The sequence below is a fragment of the Pseudopipra pipra genome, chromosome 22, assembly GCF_036250125.1.
Source record: "Pseudopipra pipra isolate bDixPip1 chromosome 22, bDixPip1.hap1, whole genome shotgun sequence".
Lineage (NCBI taxonomy): Eukaryota > Metazoa > Chordata > Aves > Passeriformes > Pipridae > Pseudopipra > Pseudopipra pipra.
The window spans coordinates 3,133,089-3,152,014 of record NC_087570.1 but is presented as its reverse complement, the minus strand read 5'-3'; the positions used below and the strand labels follow the sequence as shown (position 1 = coordinate 3,152,014).

Sequence of the window (18,926 nt, the reverse complement as noted above, 5' to 3'; positions counted from 1 at the left end):
ACAAAAAAATAAAAGTATATTTTATATTTAAATATTCTTTTTTTTAAAAAACCATCTTGTCCTCTTGTGGTGTGCAGTGTAAGGATGCCTGGAAGGGCACAGGGAGGCAGTGCCAGGAAGGCAGAGCTGCCCCTCTCTGTGCAAGTCACTTGGCCACCCTAAGCACTGACAGACACCTACTGACCTCACTGAATGGTGGCAGAGAAGAATAAATATCATTTATTTACTCCTGGCCTTCTATCTTCTTTAAAAAAAAAAATCTGCATTAAGAAATAATAATGTTCTCAAAAGGCACAGTTAATTTTTAGGAGTGACTCTGTCAGCTGTGCCCTAAGGATACTGAACAGCAAATGCCCTCTATTTCCAGTTTATTTTCCAAAGAAATATGTTTCCTAGCTGCCAGCCTTGCAAACTACTCATGGTCTCAAGAGAGAAGCTCTTTTTTTCTTTCCCAGCAGATCACAAATTGCCCAGTGCCCACCTTGAGCTAAACTGTCCCCCCACAGGCAGCACTCCCAGGGGCAGAGACATAATGAGCTGCATCTGGAGGCTGCCCAGGTGATGCAGGGGTTGGCTTTGAGGCAATAAAAGGCAAAGTCACTGTTTTGGGGTCTCCCAGAACAAAAGGGTGTTCACAGCAGCTGGGACTGGCCCTAGAAAGGGCTGATTTTATGTCCCTGTGGGTGACAGGTACTGCCAGGCTCAGACTGGTCCCTTGTTTTTGATAAGCAAATGTATCCCACACAAATCCAACAGCTAACAAAAAATGGAAGTGTTTCCTGCATTATTAGTTGTGCCTTTCCTTATTCCTGCCTGCCTGCACAGCCTCCCCAACCCAAGGAACTTGAATGTGAAGTTACCTTCTGTAGCACACTACAGCCAGCTTGACTGAGCTGATAAAAGGCTTCCACTGAAGCTACAAAGCTCTGAAACATGCTGTGCCATCCTTAAGACCTTCTTGGCAACAGGGTTGGTTTTGGTGAGTGCCCCAGAGCAAGATAAGGGGTGACAGGGGTGGGTGGTGGAGCAGAGAGGAGGAACCTTAGCCAAGAAAACTTGTACTTCCCTTGCTCAGCTCGCTTAGCAGGAGCTGAAACTGAACCCTGTGCTATTTAAAGCAGTAGATTTTTAATGAGGGCTTTTTATTATCTCTGCTGAGCAGTTTCACTGGCCTTGACGTGACCACAGTTTTATTGTTACCAAAAACATAACTGGTAGAAAAAGCCTGAGAGTCCCAAGTTGCGTCTCCGCCACGTCACTGAGCGAGTCCTCGGTGGCACTTGGGGCTCCCACCTGCCGTGTTCCCGGCTCTTACCCCCTGCTCCAGGTGCTGGAGGCTCAGGGAATCCAGTCTGTAAGGGATCAGTGTGGAGGGGAGGCTGTGAGGGAGCTCAGTCATCATCTGAGAAAGCCAGGTCCTCCACGATGTCCTCCCCGCCCTGGGCGAGCTGTTCCAGGTCGGAGCGTGACATCCCTCGGGGGCAGCTCCTCTGCTTCCGTGGCCCTTGGGAATTCTGAGCGCCTTCCCTGCCTTCCTCTGTGGGTGAAGAGAGAGAGAGAGGTGTAAATCCTGCCTTACTGGGAGCCAGCGTGAGGCGAGTCACGGCAACTCATGACTAATTAATCCCAGACACTCATTAATTTATTGGCGCCTGGAGCGTGGCAGGAGGGCCCTGCAGGGTGCAGGTACTGCACTGGCTCTGAGGTACCTGAGCCCAAACTGGTTCACCTGAGGCAAAAACATACAGGAAGAACTGGGGGGCACAAGACAGGCAGAGCCTCCAAACCTTCATCCCTCTGGGCTCAGGTCAGTCTTCCTCACTGGAGGTGTCGGGCTGGGCTTTGAGAGCTGGGCAGGAAGGAGCTGTCACAGGTACCACCAAAACCTTCCAAATGCAAAAGTATTCCCCAAAGAGTGGGGGGCCCAGGTGAGAAACGGTTTTTAGGACCTGCTCGTGGGTTGGAAGGGACCTTAAAGCTCAGCCCATTCCTGCCATGGGCAGGGACACCTTCCACTAGACCAGGCTGATCCAGACTGGCCTTGGACAGTTCCAGGGATGGGGCAGACACAGCTTCTCTGGGCAACCTGTGCCAGGGCCTCACCACCCTCACTGTAAAGAATTTTTTTCCTAATATCTAATCCAACCCTACCCTAGAGTCAGTGTGAAGCCATTCCCCCTTGTCCTGTCACTCCAGACCCCTGTAAATAGTCTCTGTCCATCTTTCCTGTAGGCTCCCTTCAGGTACTGGAAGGCCACAATTAGGTCACCCCAGAGCCTTCCCTTTTCCAGGCTGTTCCTCCAGCTTGTCTGAGTTCCCCAACAGGCAGAGAGGGAAAACTCTCCTTCCTTCTCCTTTACAGCATTGTCAGAACACACACCAAATACCCATCTATTCCTGGTGCTGGGGTTTGGGTGTGCTTGCCAAGCCACAGCCATCTGCCACACTAAATCCACCAGATTTTGCTCTCTCTTGGACTCTTTTCCCCTCCCCAAACCAGCAGAGAAGCTGCACACAGGCACTTCTGTGGCTGCTCCCCACAACCACACATCACACTCAGAGGCACAGCGAGGAGCAGAGCCTTGGCACTCTGACACAGAGGCCTCAGCAGTGGCACAAAACCCAGCAGAGGAGCCCCACAGCAGCCCCTGGCAGGGTCAGCTCCCCCCTGCTCCGTCAGCTGAGGGGCTTGGCAGGCACAGGCACGGCTGTGGTGGTCGTGGTTGGGGCTGAGCAGGGGATGGAAGGGGAAGATACGCCCTCCTCAGCTGCACAAAGCCTGGCTTGGTGTCCAGCACAGCCCTGGTGACAGAGCTGGCAGCCTTCTCATTTAAAGAAAGCCATTTAGAGCTGCTTTCTGCCTTCTCAGAGCACACTGACCCCAGCAGCCTCTCACTCACCAGTTCCAACTGGGCAGCAGCTACTAATGGGCAGGAGTGACCAGGACCGAGCCCAGAGGCTGGTCAGTGGTTCTATGTCCACACACTGTCCAGTGCAGAAACCCCCATGGATGCAGGGCCTTGGACATGGTCTCCTGTCAGTCCTGCCCAGGGAGGAGCTGCAGGTGAAGGGTTACCCTGTGCAGCACCCCATGCCCCAGGCATGGCTCAGATAAAAGGGGACGTGCACCCTGCACACCCCACGTGTGTGTGACCTGCAGGGAGCCTCCAAGCAGGGTCTGTGATCTCCAAGCAAGGCTTCTGTACCCCTGTTGGGCTGGGCTGTACTTGGAGTCTGTTTGAGCCTCGCTGCAGGAGGCCCCTGAAAAGAGATGAAAGGGACTGGAGGCTTGTTAGAGCGAGGCCTGAAAAGATCTTAACCCCTTCTCTCCTTGGTGTAACTCAGAACTGCCAGGTCTCCCTGCCCAGGGTGTGTGTCTGTGTGTGAAGTCCCTCCTGGCACTCTCAGCTCACATGAGCAAAGGAGCCTTCAGGCACCAGTGCTGTCAGGAATTCCCTTCCCCTTTGCCCAGCTGCTCCACTTACCATCTGACTCACTGTCCTCTCCCAGTTCTTCCTCGTCCTCCTCGATTTCATAACTTCCTTCTTCGTCATCATCATCCTCACCATACTCCTTGCTGCTCTCTTCTGAGCTGTCATCTGATGCCTGCTTGGCTTTGCCTTTACCTGCAAGTATTTTCACCATGTAAATGGAAAAGTGAGGAGCAGCACACGTGCAGGGAGGACACTGAAAGGGCAAAGAGCTCAGGAGTGCCAGACACACACCAGAGGGGATGTTTCTCCACATTTCTCACACCTGTCTCCCCAAAACCCACATCTCTCTTGCACCAGAGGCCCGGAGAAGGATGGATTTAATTTCAGAGGCACCTGCTAGAGGCCAGGACAGAGTCAAAGAAATCAGCTCAGAACCCACAGCAGGGTTTTACTGCTAAAGCCCAGGATTTGCTGCTACCTGGTACTTATGGAGCACCACTGGCACAGAGGCCAAGTGTTCATCTTGGATCTGCCTGCCCTGCTCAGAGAGACAGGAAAGGTGGACAGACAGAGGAGTACAGGGAGAAGAAATGAGCCTGCTGAAAGGAGAGGGAATAAATCCCACAGCTGAGACCAGAGAAGGGCTGGTTCTACTGAGAGATGGTGCCTGTGTCACACCCACCTCCACCTTCCATGGTTAGTGCAACCAAGCACAGGGGTAGACTCTGGTTCAGGGCATCCTTGTAAACCTCTCTTAACTTTGTTCCCTCTGTTAGTCACAACAAAAGTGTCTAGGCACTGCTGCTGAAAATTCCCTCTGCAGATGGCAAGCCAGGTCCAAGGGAGCCTGGCAGGAAGGGTTAAGAGCCCCTGGGTGCTTGGCCTGTGGGAAAACCATCCACTTCTGAGCCTCTGGACCCAGATTTCTACTCATGCTGGGTTTGCTGCAGTGGGGGAGTGCCTCTCCCCTCTCCCTCCTTGGGGCCCTGAATGCCACCAGGCTTTTAAATGACAGAACACAAGTTCTGTACAGAGGGAGCAGCAGAACCAGCTGCTTCTTGCCTCCTTCCAGCCCTGAGCTTACAAACTGCTCAAGAAGCTATTTATTCACAATTCAGACTCTGCTTGGAACCCGCCTGTACATCTTTCTCACTCTGTGGTCCCTGGGCCACACCACGGCGCCTGATCTTTGTCCCACCCTCCCTGCCCAGCAGCTGACCTATGCAACTCACTGAACTGGAGACAGAGCCATCAATAAGCTGGCTGCCAGCATTCCCAGCTCCCTGTCACCACCCTGTCTGCTCTGCTCTCACCCATCTGTCAGCTCTGCCAGCACAGTTCCCCCTGAGGGATGGGAAGCCACATCCCACGGCTGGAGCTCCCAGGCACTGCGAACCCTTGCTCCACAGGAGGTGGACTGCAGTGCTGCCCACTGCACCCCAGCACGGTGATGGGCACCTGAGCAGCTCAGGAAACAACCCAGGGCACGCTCTCATCCATCAAACACCAGCCAAAGCACTAAGAGATCCGGCAACCAGCTCAGCCCAGAGGATACAGGAAACCAAGTGTGGGCAGGGATTGGGTCATTCCTACCTGCTGTGACACAGGAATTTACTGAACTTCCCCAGCCTCCCCTCACACACAAGCCCCAAATTCCACCTCCTGAGGCACAAGTGCATCAGTGAGACCCCAGAAGACAGTAGGGAACCACTTCTGCCCCCCTATTCCTCAGCTGCCAACAGGCCACAGCAGGAATTTTCCCCCTGAGAAAGGGCCACGATTCCTCTGGTAGGAAATGAAAAGGCCTGCCCTCTCCCTCCACACCCCTGGCCCCCACCAGTCTGGCATTAAATTGATGTAATATGATTAGGCGAGGGATAAATGAAGAAACCTGTTCAAGTTCATTAAGGCTCAGCAACACCTAATGTGGACAGATCACTCATTACTGCCAGGCCCGGGGAGACGCTCCCTCCTCGCCTTTAATTGCCTCATGACGAGGCAGCCCAGCACCTCTCCCGAAGCCATTAATGATTTCCAGCCTTGCCTTTCCTCCCAGAGATCCAGCTGGTAAATGAGAGGAATGCAGGTACCTCCCCACCCCCACACAGGCTGATCAATTCACGCTCTTTCCTCCCCAGCTCTCGGTTCTTTCCTGCTCAGGGGGTTCCCAAAATGTGCAAACTGGTTTCCTTCCCCTCTTCAGCCCTTGCAGAGACCCCAGCCAGGGAGTCTCTCCAGCCTGCCAAACCCATTCCAGAGGGCAGCTTGTCCTGATGTGATGGAAGTGTCTGCATCCACCACCTTCCCTGCTCCCTTGGGGAGGATGCCAAGGGTGTGTGATCCTGCTGAAATGAGCAGGGAGCTTGCAGCTCCACCAGCACAAGGTAAGGGGAACCTCCCCTAGATCCACGACATTAAAAAACAATTGCAAATTCATCCCTTTCCCTGCTGCACACACCAATACACTGCTGCCATTTCTTCTGGGAGTGGCAGCACCACAGCCAGGTGGAGGCCAAAAAAGGGACCACCAGAAACAGCCAACAGGCAGCATCATCTCCTTAGGAGGACCACAGTGGATCCTGATCCAGTGGGCAAGAGGCTTAAAGATCCCCACGACACACCAGTGTCACAGTGCCACAGCACCAACGTGTCCTGGGTCAGGTCTCTCCCTGTCTCTTTTCAGGGTCAGCATCACTGGGCATTCTCAACTGCACTCCCTGTTTTCCAGCTAAACTTTTTTCCCTGTCCCAGAAGGTCCATCCAGGGTAGTCTTATCTCCCTGCCTAGATTTCTGCCATGAGCTGCTCAACATGCCTCTCTTGGAAGCAGTTTGAGGCTGATTTAAGAGGAACCAAAGTCCTACCGTTGTCCCAGACTCTCCTTTTGACTCTTTGGAAGAGAGGAGATTGTTATGCCTTCAATCTCACAGGTAAAGAAGTGAAGACACAGGCCACAGCAGCTGCAGGGCCTCCCAAATCCCCTTGCATCTGGCCACCCAGGAAAACAATGCCCACAAAACACAGGGAAGTGCAGCACTGGCTTCTCTGACAGTCACTGAGTGCAGAGCCTGGCTGGGAACATCTCACACCCCACACAGAGCAAGAACAAGAGCTCATTGTGTGTGTCTCCCAAGACACAGATGCTTTTCCAGCCTCCCTGTTCCCTGTCCCTTGCCCACTGTGGAGTCACACCACTGCCAGAGGGGACTTCACCCTGTGCCACCACAGCTCCACTGCCCCCACCCAGCGCCTGGGGATTCATGTGGGGCTGAGCACAGTTGCTCCTTGAGATGGAATATGCCTTCAGGGCTGCTCCCTGCCTCCAGAAAACACCCTCCTAAGAACAAAGGCTAAGGAGAGATGGCTGGTCCAGGAATGTTGGAAGGCCAGGCCCATCACTGGCACTGCAGTGCTGGTGCAAACTCAGACTACACAGCACAGCTGTGGGAACTAAACAGAGCAGGGAGAGCCCTTGGATATCACATGGATCTCAGACCTCACTCTGTCACAGTGGATGGCAGACCCTCAGAGCTGCCAGAGCCTCAGGCACAGATGTCACAGCACAGGCCCAGGGTAAAGCCACGCCTAACACGTGGATTGCAAACCTTTCCCCCTTTTATGCTCCCCTCCCATTCTTTGCCAGATCACCTACAAAAATTCCTCTGACTTCAGCCTCAAGCCATCAAACTTCTCCAACCTGTTCTTCCTCCTGTGCCACAGATGCCTGTGAGGGAGAGGATGCTCGCTGGTTCTGTGGCAAGTCTCAAGGTTTATCCTCACACCTTACCCTGGGCACAAGTTGTATGAATGACAACGCATTTAGAAAACCTGGGACATCCCAAACGTTCCAAATGACAAAAAGAACATCCAAGTTTATCCTCCAACTCTGTGGTGAACTTCTCAGGCAGGTTCCACAATTTACTGTGGCCCTCTCGTGGCCACAGCCAGAGGGTGACATCACCCACGTTCTCCAGGTTTTCTTGGCTTGTCAAGAATACTTGGAATGTCAGTCACCATAAAATAAATAAATCAGAAGTTCATGCAAGGAGAGGATCAAAGATCCTCCTGCTGGTAGCCAGCCCCTATGATGTACAGAACCTGTTCAGCCAAACATCTCTTGGTTTTTGGGCTCTTAGGTTGAGGTCGGTGTGTGTGACAAAAGCAAGGTACCAAGGGGATGAGAGAGGTCATGCACAGAAAGATTAATGCAGGACTAAGGCTTTAAAATGAGCTGGACTGACAAAGGAGAGAAAGATAAAAGCCTCTCAAACACCATCATCCTGTGCTCTCCCTCCCTACCAGTGTATCTTTTGAACCCACCATGGCCATACTGACCCACATCATATGGAATTCTGGACAAGGAGAAGTCAAGCCCAGCCCCAGCCCTGTACCTTTTACAGAGAATCCACTGTTCTCCTCATCAGAGTCACTGTCCATCTCGAAGAGGTCCTTGAATTCCTTCTTATCTTCCTCCTTTCTTTCATCAGGCTTCTTGCGCTTGATTTCTGGGAAGTTCAAGTCTTCAAGCTGGAAAAAAACCCCAAATCAACAGTAAGAACAACCTTAATTTGTACTTTTAAACATAAAATGCAGTGTTTAAACACAGGACTTGGCTTTGCCCAGCCTGCCAAGACCAGCTGGGTCTGTCTGCTGCCAACTGGGAGAGCCACAGATCTGTGAGCTGGTCACAAAGGTGACTGATACACACAAAGCACTGCTGCTCTATTGATCTTTACCTAATAAACTACTTTTGCTAATGGACCCTCTACTGCTGGTACCTTAGCAGGGATAAAAATGCAAGATATCCACGAGGAGCTGGCTGTAGGATCTCTGGACTGAAAGCCACACAAGCCCAGTGAAGCTCAGGAGGCAGCACAATCAAGACAGACTGTGCTGGTCCTCTCTGCAGCAGGAGTTCCACCAACACCAAAAGCTGTGACAGCTCCACCAAGGCTGCCTTTCTGGGTGCAGATTTCAGCACGGTTAGATGGCAGGGATGCTAAAGGTCTGCCTGCAACCCCATCACTCGCCCTCGTGGAGGATCAATGGGCCAAGAGCCCCCTGCTGCAGCCAGCCAATATCAATGCCATTAAGCACTTGCCATTGACACCACCTCACTGCTCTTTACACCTCTCCGGAGGGGGATTAGGGGGAGGATTTACTCGCCAGGGCTCAGGCCAGCAGGGCAAAGATAATCAGAATGCAAATTAAATCCCAAGTGCTCTGGGAACATCAGCTGCCCGCTGCCCTGCCTGGCTGCACACCCCCTGGGAAGCACTCAGGCATTAGCACACATTAGCTTGCTTGGAAACATTCACCCCCCGAGTAATAACTCATTTGCTCCCCTCTACCCCCAACCTCTCAGACCACCCCTCAACACGCTCCTCCTCGACCACTTCAGCCCTCCTGAGAGCTTCTCCCGACGGGAACAGCAGGGAAGCACAGCCTGTGTGGAAGGGCAGCTCTCAGCAGAGAGAGAGAGAGAGAGAGAGAGAGAGAGGACTGGGATGGGGAGGGGAGACAAGGGAGATGGAGATGTGCATTTGCTCCCGCAGCCAATTCCAGCAATTTCTCCCAGCCTGTTTCACGGTTATGGTCCCCAGCTGGGCAATATTGATCCTGGGAGCTGAGCACTTACAAGCAATAACCTGCAGCACCGGGATGGAAAGTCAGGAGCTGGTCAGGGAAGGGGAGAGGGGAACGAATCACCGACCACCATTTGCAGGGGCCTAATTTTAAATCATCTTCCCACCTGCTCTTTTTTTCCCCCACTGTGAGAGGCCTCTGCTCCCACTGGCCCTGCTGGGCTGTCTGTGCTGGGAGGGTGTGTGAAGGGAGCAGCACAGGGCTGGCTTTCCAAAACTGCAGTCATTCCATGCCAGAGAGGAGACTTGGGAAGCAAAATGCAGCAAGGGCAGTGATCCAAAGGCACTGCCAACCAGCTGCCCTCAGCTGACCCAGTGACAGACTGCCACCATCCTCTATAGAATCTCAGAATGGTCTGGGCTGGAAGGGACCTAAAAGATCTCATTCCACCCCCTGCCATGGGCAGGGACACCTTCCACTATCCCAGGTTGCTCCAAGCTGGCCTTGAACACTTCCAAGGATGGGGAGTCCTCAAGCCCAGCAAGCTTGAGGCAGAAGGGTGAAAACATTTTCCATAGACCCCGTTATTTCTGGTGGACACAACAGCCTCATGTGCTGGCAGTGTGTTCAGCAGGGAGCAGAGGCTGTTAGTCCTGTGTTAGTCTTTGTATTTTCACACTGCCTAGGAAAAGTCTCCATTTCCAGAGGCACCCTACAGTTTTGGGTGACCATCAGTACTGGCTGAACTCAACCTGAGCATATTACAAAGGACCTGGTGTTGAATCCCGCTGAGTTGTGCTACCTCCAACTTTGAGACACCACAGGACTGCACCTCAAAATAAAGGCACCCAAACCCCTGCTTGCCATGGAGTGATCACAAAGCAAAGGAATGAGACTTGTACTGAGCCACAGCTCACAGATAGGGGCTGTGTTCATCACACACAAGCAGTAATTAGGTAATTTGGGGGCCAGTCTTTTAATCCCCAGCTAGAGGGTTACTATCTACTGAGTCTCACGAAGCCGATTAGTCCACATCCCATTAAAAACCATTGGGAAAAGCAAATGGAATGGGCAGACAGGGTCAGTGTTGTTATATAAGGCAGGGCTGCAGCTCAGAGCAGCTGAGAGACAGCCTGATCTTTTTTTTTTTTCCCTGTTATTATTTTTTTCCCCCCAATGGCTGCTAATGGGACATGGATTTTCCCAGCCCTAATGGGCCTCATGGTGTTCACTCTCCTGCTGGGGCTCACAATGCTGCATCATTAAACTACCAGTCCCCACCGAGGCACACAACAGCCCCATTCACCAAGCAGAGATGCCAGGCAGCCACGGGCCTTTCCAAGACTCTGACTCCAAATTCTGCCTCTCTCTGCAGTCTATCTGCTCAGCCCACTTTCTGCAACAGAAAACAAGCCCCTGTCACTGCCTTTCACACTTCCCCTGGTTTCTTGAGCCTTGCTATATGAAAGCAATGTCCTTCTCCACCTCAGCTGCTCCTGGGGCACCCCAAGGAGCTCCAGCTCCCCTCCTCCACTTAATAGAATATAGGAGCTTGTCTGCACTGAGGGCTGATCTCTCCCCTTGTGAAAGCTGCTTCAGTACCAGGAAGGTGTCTAATCACACCAGCAGGGCCAGTTTTGGGCAGGAGATTAACCCCACTCACAGCCATCACTTCTCACTGTTTCTTAGCCCTCCCTCCCAATTTCCTCTCTGCAAAGGCCACATTCTTTGCCCAGCACACAGCGTGCTTTTTGTTCCCTCTGCATGGCTGCCCCGGGGATTTTCAGCCTCCTGCCCTTCTCTCAGCCTGCTCTACAGTACTGAGCATTTGTAGGATCTCCCAGGTCTCCTACCATGCCCTGGGACTCGTCTGGGAGCCAATCATCCTCATGTCCCATTGATTATTTTAATTGTTCCCCAGCATACACTGGAGACACCAATTATATCTGTTTCCTGCTGCCTGGCCAGGAGCCTGGCTCAGCCACTTTCATTGCATTAGCATCGAGACAGCTTTCCTTTGGACTCCTAATGGAGCTCCCACCCCCTCCTCCTGCATCCTGGAGTGGCCAAGGAGCCTTCCCTTGGGCAGGAGATGTGGGAAATGGTTGTCTGGGCACTTCTGTCCAGACAGCAAGGCCCACCTCACAACCAGCCACCCCCACCATGGGTGCTTACCACCCTGCTGCTGCCAGGACGTGGCTCCTGTCTTCCCATGGCACAGATGATGCCCAGTAAACCAGGGATTTAGCACTTACCCTTTCTTTGCCACTGATTTCCAGTTGTATCTCCTTCTCCCTCAGCTTCTTCCACTGAGTGTAATACTTGGTCAGAGGTGTCCCCTCCTCTTTGACCTGCTTCTCCCATTGTTCCTGGGGAGAGAAGGGGGTACAAATTTAAAGGTTTTCAAAGCACTTTTCCATTTTGGCAGACACGGGGAGTCAAGAGCACAAGGTTAAGACCCTTTCCCAAACCACACTTTCCCAGCTTATGGGTAGAAGTTGGCAACCACAACTAAGAATGCAAGGAGGGCTAAGTGTGACTTCAGCCACAGTTATTTAAGCAACCACTGAGCCAGAAGTGGTTGTGACTGACAGCTCTCCTTAGGCAAAGCAATGCTTGAGCACTGCAGGGAAACCAGAGGAAGCCAAAAGCTGAAAGGGACAGGCTGGACAATGAAACAGCTTAATAATGTGATGCCAAAGCACAGGACACCAGTGGCACTGAAGGACAGCATGGAGTCCTCACAAAGGAGCACCCATGGTGGTTTATATGATGCATTAGCTTATGGAAGATCAGACTGTTCACATGAAATGTGGGTTCCCAGATTCCTATCTCTGCCTTCTAGGCGAGGCCTGATTCTCAGAGTTGCTGAGAACTCACAAGAGGTTCTCCTAAAATGAGGCAATGCCCCCTGGGATCCACTGTTACTCTCCTGGCCTTGAACATTCACTTCTGCTCTGGCTGCAGTGAGAAGATGCCAACAAAGAAGTCAAGGCAGATGATGCAGCTGCTGTACTGGGAAAGGAATTACTTCAGCTGAAACTTGAAGGGAGGAATAAAAAAGGGACAGACCAGAGGATCTATCAGGACAAAATCTCTATTCCCTGCTCCTTCAATGAAGGCATCTGATCACCTGCTCAGTCCTTGCTTTTAATTCAGGAAAACATCACACGAGCACTTACAAGCCCTAAGTACCAAAAATGTCTGATTGCCTGTTCCCCCTGTTCCACAGCCAAGTGTTTATTTTTGAAACATTCCCCTGCAGGGTCTTGGACTCATCCCAGCCTGGAGAGAGCAGAGCATGAAGAAGTGCAGAGCCTGTTTTCCGCTGCCCAAGCGGGGAGAATAAGGAGGTGCAGACACCCTAACTGGTGGGAAGCCAATTAAATGGTTAAAAATTCCTTTATGCTTCAATCATCTGGCATGTCAGTGCTGAAAGGGGGTGCTGCTATGTCATATTAGAAACATTCTTCTTAACCTGCCAACATCTCTTTACTAAAAACCTCCACAGAACTGTTACCTGGATCACCACAGAGCCCAGAGGCTTTGCATTACTCCACAGTAAAAAAAGTCAACCTAATCTAAGCAGAAAGACATGACATATAGTAAGCAGGAATTGAAACAGGCAGAGGAGGAAGGGAATGAGCAACAGGAATAAAGCTTAGCATAGATACACCCAAAGGTCAGCACAGATCCAAAAGGAGTATCCTGAATCTAGGGCTGGGAAAACTCCAGAGCTCTGTATGGACAGCTGTGTGTACACAGTGCTCCTGACTGGGGGTGAGAATAAAAAGCCAGACCATCCTCACAGCAGAAAACACGGCAGCAGCTTAAATATTCTTCAGCAGATCTCAAATCAACTGCTCCTGGGGAGCTGAGCCCCAAAAGGAGGGAGGGAGCTGTGGGGTGGAGGCTGCAGGCTGTGAGCCAAGGCATGGGGAGAGGGTTGGCTGAAGAGCAGGACTGTGCATGGACAGCAGCACAGAGCCCCCAGCTTATGCAAGGAACCAAGCACTCAGTCTGTGCTGTGAAGGGAAATGCACCAGCCTACACCAGGTCCTGATTTGGCCCATCCCTGGGAGGGAAGTGGAGGTGACCTGTGGTCTCTGCTGCTGGTACCAGGCGCTGAGCTTGGCAATCAAACATCACCCAGCTCCAACAGCACATTTATGCACCTACAACAGGCACCATCCACACTGCACCGAGCCAAACACACCCTTTCTGGGAATCTCAGTCCCAGGCTCCCAATTCCCCCCCCCAGACTGTTTGTAGCATGTCTCCAGGTCTGCAGGGCTGGAGCCCGTGTCTCCTCCCCAGCAGCACGGCCAATGTGCCAACACCAGCCTGCAGACCCAGCACAGCTTCCCTGCCCATCCAACCCACCCCTCTGGCCAGAGCAGCAATTCCTGAGCAGCACAAAGGCACCCAGCTTATAGATCGGGCTCTGCTCGTGCTGCCAGCTGTAATCAGGTGATTTGTTGAGGCTGCTTGGTATGGACAGCTTCTGAGAAAGGCTCTTCTTACAGAGAGGGGAGTATTTGTTCTGCCTGATACAGCTCTTTTGGTTTGCAAGTGTGCTGGAACCCAGAGATAAAGAAGACCATTAAAACAATCGCATTTGTCTAGTCAGAACACCTCAGTGGGAATTTTGAGAGAGGGGATGCCATCCCACCCACTTTAACCTTTTGGAATTCTCCTTCTGTTGCAGCTTTTGCATCACTGTGCTGTCAGGGAACACCCTGCATGGACTAAGCCCTGCACAGCAACAAAAATATCATCCTCCACCCTCCAGAAAAGCTTTCAATCTGAAATGTGAGATGGGGATGAACAAAGAAGATCTGGAAATCCCATGGAAAGGAGGCAAAGCTTTCCACCAGCTCACTCCCTCACCTCCCCTTTCATGAAGCCTGAGGGGCTGCACTGCTCTCAAAACGAGGGGTCCCCAGCTCAGCACAGGGGGATGATGGGGAGCCCAGCACATACTGCAGGTCCTTCTCCTTCCCTGCATCTTCCCCTGCCAATCCAGGGCCCACACCAGTGTAGAGGAACCAAAAATCACAGCAGCACATTAAGCATCTGGATCCAACTTCAGCTGCAGGCTCCACTTTTCTTGGCTCCCTCTCATAAAGACCTTAATTGTTATAGTAACCTATTAGCACTGTGCTCTCAAAAAAAAAGCACTGGCTCTTCATTCTTAACAATGACAATAAAAAAGTAAAGTTCTCAAAATAATAAGGAAGAAGTCAGGCTGAACACATCTGGTGTGCATGTCCCTCCATACCACAGTTCCTGGGATGTGAGGAGGGATCCTTCCACAGTCCCTCCATGTTAAGTTAAACATTGCAACCCCACAGCATTAAGTTCAATCCCCAGGTCATTTCTTCTTTGAAAGAGTCCCTCAGGTAAAATCCCCCTTTCCAAAGCACACCCACCACTCTGTAATTCCCCATGACAGCCACATTTTGGCACACTGCCGAAAGAATTAGCTTAGAATTTAGACTTCCACAGTGGAACAAGGACAAATGCATGGGAAAACCAGAGAGCATTTGCTTTCAATTGCTCCTGCTGGCAAGGGGGACATGCACATACCTCCCCTTCCCTCAGCCCTCCTTCCCTTCCCTTCTCTGGCAGTGTTTGCTCAGGAGAGGTGCCAATGCCCCACACAGCTTGGAAACAACCCAGACTTCGAGGGACACTCCAAATCCTTTTGGGAAGCCCAGCCTCCATAGGAGCTTTGGCCCTTCTTGGGAATCTACACCATCTGCTTGCAAAGGTGTAAGGGGGAAACACAGGCCCAGCCTGGGTTCTGGGCACAGAAGATAAGCCACTATGGCTTTTCCACCCCACAGAAGTGCTGAGTGGGCTGTTTCCTCTGCTCCCAGGAGCACTGATATCCCAGGAAATGAAGGGAAGGCTCCCTCCTCCCACAGGACAACACCACAGTGGTGTAGAAATGCAGTTTGCACAGGCAATCCTGGCGTCCTCCATGAGCAGCACTTCACACTTCGCTCTATCCCCTGAAACGGCAGAACAGCAGTCCCCAAACCTGCTTCCTTCCCTTCCTGTGTCCTTCCCTTAACCAGCCTCCTTTACTCAAGGCACGTGCCTGTTGATGCCAGTTCAGAGCCAGCCCCTCCTGATTCACACTGATGTCACCCAGACATCCCTGGGAAAGCAGGTGCACCAACCAGGAGACACCCAGGCAGCAAGATGTTAAAATAATCATTTGGTTCTTACACAAGGCGCTGCAGCCAGAGCTGCTGGGAAAAGCAGACAGTGGCAGAGTTGTTGGAAACCCTGTTTTTGTTTAGCTAAAGACCTTCCCCAGCTCATCCATTTCGTGGAGAGCCTGGGAGGTTGAAATCTCTGCCTCTGCAGTGGGTGGGTGGTCACAGCACTGCCCACAAAAATACAAACCAACAAACCCCAGACTGCCTCGCTCCAGACGGGACACAAACCAGCCCAACCCAGACTGGCATTTACAGAACCAAAGACTGCTTAGTCACGTCAAACCCAGTCCCACCAAACCCCTTAATCCCAGAATAGCACTGCTGTGTCCTGGCACTGATATGCCAGGATTTCAGTGGCTGATTTTCCTGCAGTCTCTGCCCCTCAGTGTCTGCAGACACATTAGTCTGCACTGCACTGCTGCTCCGTGCTCAGCTCCATGCCAACGGGTGGAGCTTCCAATGATGCAGAACTCCAGACTTTCCAATAAACCATGTGGCCACAGAGACTGCTCTGACCCGTCAATCACCTTGCAGACAGAGATATTTTCACCTCCCTCCTGCCAGGCAAGGAAGAGCCAGTCTCCCTACTTCCCCTCACAGAGAGGACACACACAGCTCACCCGTTATCAGGCTTGCAGAGGTGGCAGAATCCCCCCATCACTTTGGGCACCTTCCTCATCAGGAATGGGATGATGAAAGAAAACGTCCCAGCAAAGGCAATGCCCCAGCAAAGCAAGGCATTTCCATGCATGTGTGTGCTTTACAAACAACAGAAGGATACAATTTATGGGCTGTGTTTTCCATGAGGCTTTTGGCTGCTCAGCCTTGCCGGGGCTCGGTTGTTTGTGAACATCTGCCCCACCGTTTCCAGGATCTCCTCCTCCTCCTCCCCCTGCTGCCACAAGCTCAGCCCAGCATCCAGAGCCTGGCTGCCTTTCCAGGAAGGCCACATGGAAGCAGCAGGACTCACCACAGCCTCCTTGCTGGCCACGCCGAAGGCGGCTCTCTGGCGCTTGCTGGAGATGTAGGCAGAGTTTTCCTGCAGCTTCTCCAGGAGCTGCCGGATGGGCTTGCAGTAGTTGGCAACCTTGCACTCCTTCAGGAAGGATTTCAGCTGGGAGGAGGAAAAGGAGAGGAAGAATGAAAGCAATATGAGAGTTTTCATAAACAGCAAAAAGAAAGAGCATTTCCCACCCGCAGTGACAGCACGGGGCATCTTTTCCCTTTAATTCATCCCATATTCCAGGGTATCACCCAGATCAGGCCTGGGGGTCCTGCCTCCCTGGGCTGGGAGGGTGCAAAGAGCTGCAGTGATGGGCCAGATGTTTCTATGTTACCCACAGCAGGGGCCTTGCTCAAAACCAGCTCTTCTGCACCCTTTAACACTACTTTGTTCTGAAAAAGATGGATCAGTGGAGTTCAAGCAGCCAGGAGGAAAAAGTCTGTGCTCTTGGGGCTTCAACTTCCAGCTGCTGTTGCAGTTACAACAGCTCTGTCTCCTGCTCTGTCAAATAATGAGGAGGACTGTGGACCAGATGCATGAAGACCAGGAATAACAGTGGATACTAAATGGCCAGAGGCCTAGGGAAGCCAGGATTGGAATGGGGAAAGCTATCTGTGGGGAACATCAGTCGATATTGGGATGGGAATATCAAATGCAGTGGGCTGTGGGTGAGGCTGATGGCTGGGATTGAAGGCAGAGTTTGAAAAGAGGTTTAAAATTGGGGTGGGGGTGTGTGTGGGCTGGGAGTAAGGGCCTTTAGCATCCTTTGGTGGGAAAACTTGGTGCTGCTCCAGGTGGGTCAGGACAGTCAGCAGGGCTGACTCTGGCTCCATGTCTGAGTGCACCAACCCAGCTCCAACTGGCACCACTGACTTTTCAAGGGTTCAAACCCACACCCCCACCACATAAAAATCTACAAAATAACTCTCCAACACCACTGCACTGCTCTGACACCTCCCAGATAAAAGCTGAGGCAGCAGTGGATGCTCCTGATGACAGAATGAAAGATGGGGGTGTCCACATTGACTCATGCCTTGAATTCCACTTTACTACTCTGTCTGCTAACAGTTTTCACCAACTCCAAGACAAGCCTCTGGAGTGCTGTCCAAATTCTGCAGGTCAAGCTCTTTGCTAGACCCATATATAAATACACACACACACACACACACACACTACACAGACACTTGATTTAGAGAAAGAGATCCAATAAGGCAAAAGAAAATGGTTAACCACAATGGAACCTTCATCTCAGCTGGGGCCTGCAGATGCTATCATGATAGAGATAAAGGGTTTCCAGTCAGCAAATACATTACTGCCTCCCCTACTCATGGCTTCAAATGTTCTGCCTCAAAAGACAGAACTGGGGGAAGGATGAAGATGTCTCCCTCCTGTGAAGCCTTGGCTTGATCTTACATGCCAAGTGGGGAGGTATTAAATGTTAATCAAGAGGTGACAGTCACACCCAGCCCCTCTCTGCCAGGGCACTGCTCTCCTGATGGGTATGTTGCTGCAGGACCTGCTGTCTGTGACACACGTGGAGGATCTCCCCCATTAACCAGCAGCAGGGGCTTCCCTTGTCCCTTTATCCCCAGCACACACCCACCTGCCATCACACAACCATCTCAGAAAAATGGGATTTAAAACAGAGACCTTCCCTGCTTTCCACAAAGCACACAGCCCATCAAACCAGTACAAAGAAACCATCAGCAAAACTATTCTCCTGCTGACGAAGCCTGTCCTACCCTCACTCCCCCCCTTTCTAAAATATTTATTTTTTATAGGTGCTGCATATTTATCTCCACTGAGAGATGCATTTGTCATTCGATTTATCTCACTTGATCCCCACAGCTGCAGCCCCAGATCCATTTCATCCGCTGCCACATACATTATCATTTTTCTTCCCTTGCAGAAGTGTCACCAGAAATCCTGCGAAATCTCAGGCTCTATCAGTGCAGTTTGGTGCTGTGTGTTTGCTCTCACAGCCCCTGTGCTTCATTTCTGCTTCCCCCCCCTCCTCTCTCCCAGCCTTGCAATCCCTCACAGTCCCACCACTATCTGCCACAGATATTAATGAAACGTAATGAGATCTCAGTCCCGTGTTAAGAGGCAGGGAACACAACCAGGGAGGTAAAAGAAGATAAAGGACAGAGAGAGAAAAAGGGTCTGTGTATGCCTTTTCCCGCTCTGCCAAATATAAGTCATATCTTTCCAGAATAAAAGCAATCAGGACATAAATGTGTGTGGATATATGTCATTAAGATCTCCCACCCCAGCTAAGCAGCTCTGTGATTAGTGGGATTGATTCTGTCTAACTGCCAACCAAAGGTTTACACCAGCAGAGACCACAGCAAAACCCCAGCTCCTCTTACTGTAAGTGATGCAGGAAACTAGAAATGATCTGAAGCGGCTGGGCATGTCCTGCAGGGAACCCAAATCATGCCCAAACCCCTGCTCACAAAAAGCAGAAGGAGTATTGAACTGGGGACAGAGTGAGCAGCAGCAGGAGTGGCTGCTGGCAAGGCAGCCCAGCACCTCCTGCCCTTCTGTCTCGCTGCAAGCCAAGCCTGGATCGTGCCATCTCCTGCCTCCACCAGCACTGCCTACCCCTCAGCAGTGCCAGTTTCTCCCCCCTCTAACTTCCCACCTCTGCTCTGTGATGCCTGTCAGGGCTCTA

General features: G+C 51.7%; 1 protein-coding gene across 2 annotated transcripts in view; it reads right to left on the bottom strand.

The window, feature by feature from the left end:
- NOC2L (NOC2 like nucleolar associated transcriptional repressor) overlaps positions 1 to 18,926 on the bottom strand; it is a 45,487-nt gene that overhangs the window by 4,576 nt on the left and 21,985 nt on the right. The window contains exons 15-19 of one of the 2 annotated variants that reach the window (XR_010435772.1): positions 16,220 to 16,363; positions 11,275 to 11,388; positions 7,825 to 7,960; positions 3,486 to 3,626; positions 1,316 to 1,537 (exon numbers count right to left, since the gene is read on the bottom strand). Coding sequence is in view for 1 of the 2 variants with exons in the window: in XM_064678490.1 (XP_064534560.1) it covers positions 1,392 to 1,537; positions 3,486 to 3,626; positions 7,825 to 7,960; positions 11,275 to 11,388; positions 16,220 to 16,363 (681 nt within the window). In the remaining variant the exon portion in view is untranslated. Of the gene's footprint in view, positions 1 to 1,109; positions 1,538 to 3,485; positions 3,627 to 7,824; positions 7,961 to 11,274; positions 11,389 to 16,219; positions 16,364 to 18,926 lie in introns of those variants that run through there. The other variant, XM_064678490.1, reaches the window with a different exon arrangement.